The 1,126-nt window shown below is 63.4% G+C and overlaps 1 protein-coding gene across 1 annotated transcript in view; it reads right to left on the reverse strand.

Moving 5' to 3' along the window:
* Atp13a1 (ATPase 13A1) overlaps positions 1-1,126 on the reverse strand; it is a gene marked incomplete at its 5' end in the record, with an annotated part of 13,526 nt that overhangs the window by 2,210 nt on the left and 10,190 nt on the right. Inside the window, 2 exons of the mRNA XM_033759409.1 lie at positions 8-42; positions 755-851. Coding sequence (XP_033615300.1) covers positions 8-42; positions 755-851 — 132 coding nt within the window. The remainder of the gene's footprint in view (positions 1-7; positions 43-754; positions 852-1,126) is intronic.

Here is a 1,126-nt window from a genome sequence, read left to right on the forward strand (position 1 = left end):
GCTCCACAAGCCGCTCGGGGGCATTGGCCAGCAGCGCCACCCCTGGAGGGACGGACAGGGCAGGGTGCAGCTCAACACAGCCGCAGCTGCTCTCCAAGCCCTGGCTCGGCCCAGCTCCCTGCCACTGATCTTCCCAAAGGACCCCAGACAGGCAGTGCCCAGAGTGCTGTGCACGAGCTCCTCAGGAAACCAAGAGACACACAGCCAACAACACTCTGGTTAAACCTACGCTGGTTAACAAAGAGACCAACTCTCAGTGCCTAAGTCTAGGAAGCAGAAAAGGCCTTATAAATGCTCTCACAAACAGCAGTTAACGCCGGAAAAGCACAGAAGCAGGTCTGTGAGAGCAGCACAGGGAGGGGATGGGCACGCTACTGGGATGGATCAGAGGTGCTCCGCCACTGAGTACGGCCCCAGCCCTGGTTACATTTTCAGCTGGTCTTGCCGAATTTCCCAAAAGGGACCAGAATCTGTGACCCTCCTGCCTCAGCCTAAGCGCTGGATTGCAGGCATGCACCACCATGCTCAGCTGTGTGCGGTCTCCTGACCACAGCCCCAAGCCGGGAACCGTGGGCAGCCGGTTCAGATGGCAGCTTCTGAGGCGCCCTCCTCATGGGCCCCACCTCTCCCAAGACCTGTGTCACTCTGCAGCCCTGTGAGCCCTTCCCTCCCTGCACTCCTTGTTCACAGGAACTGCTGCCCCCGCAACTGTCCCTGTGCCACCACACCCACGTCCGCATGGGCCATGGCTCACCCACATCGGCGTGCTTGAGGGCGCCGACATCGTTGGTGCCGTCTCCGCACATGAGAGTCACGTAGCCCAGCTCCTTCAGGCTGGTGATGACGAACTCCTGTGGGCAGACGGGCTGAGTGGGGGACCTGTGCCGGCCCCAGGCCCCCGGCCCCGCCCGGCACCACACGCACCTTCTGCTTGGGGGCCACGCGGGCGAACACCTGCACATGGGGAATGAGGCGCAGCAGCTGCTGGGGGTCACTGGCTTGCAGGTGGGCCAGGCCGTCACCTGTGAGGCACAGGGCGTGCTCCCGCGCCAGCCCCTTGGGGGAGCCGGGGGCCAGGGGCAGTGCAATGCTGCCATCGATGGAGCGCCACGTGCACAGGCCACCT

This window comes from Fukomys damarensis, unplaced genomic scaffold (assembly GCF_012274545.1).
Source record: "Fukomys damarensis isolate Sample0158 unplaced genomic scaffold, DMR_v1.0_HiC HiC_scaffold_37, whole genome shotgun sequence".
NCBI classification, from domain to species: Eukaryota; Metazoa; Chordata; class Mammalia; order Rodentia; family Bathyergidae; genus Fukomys; species Fukomys damarensis.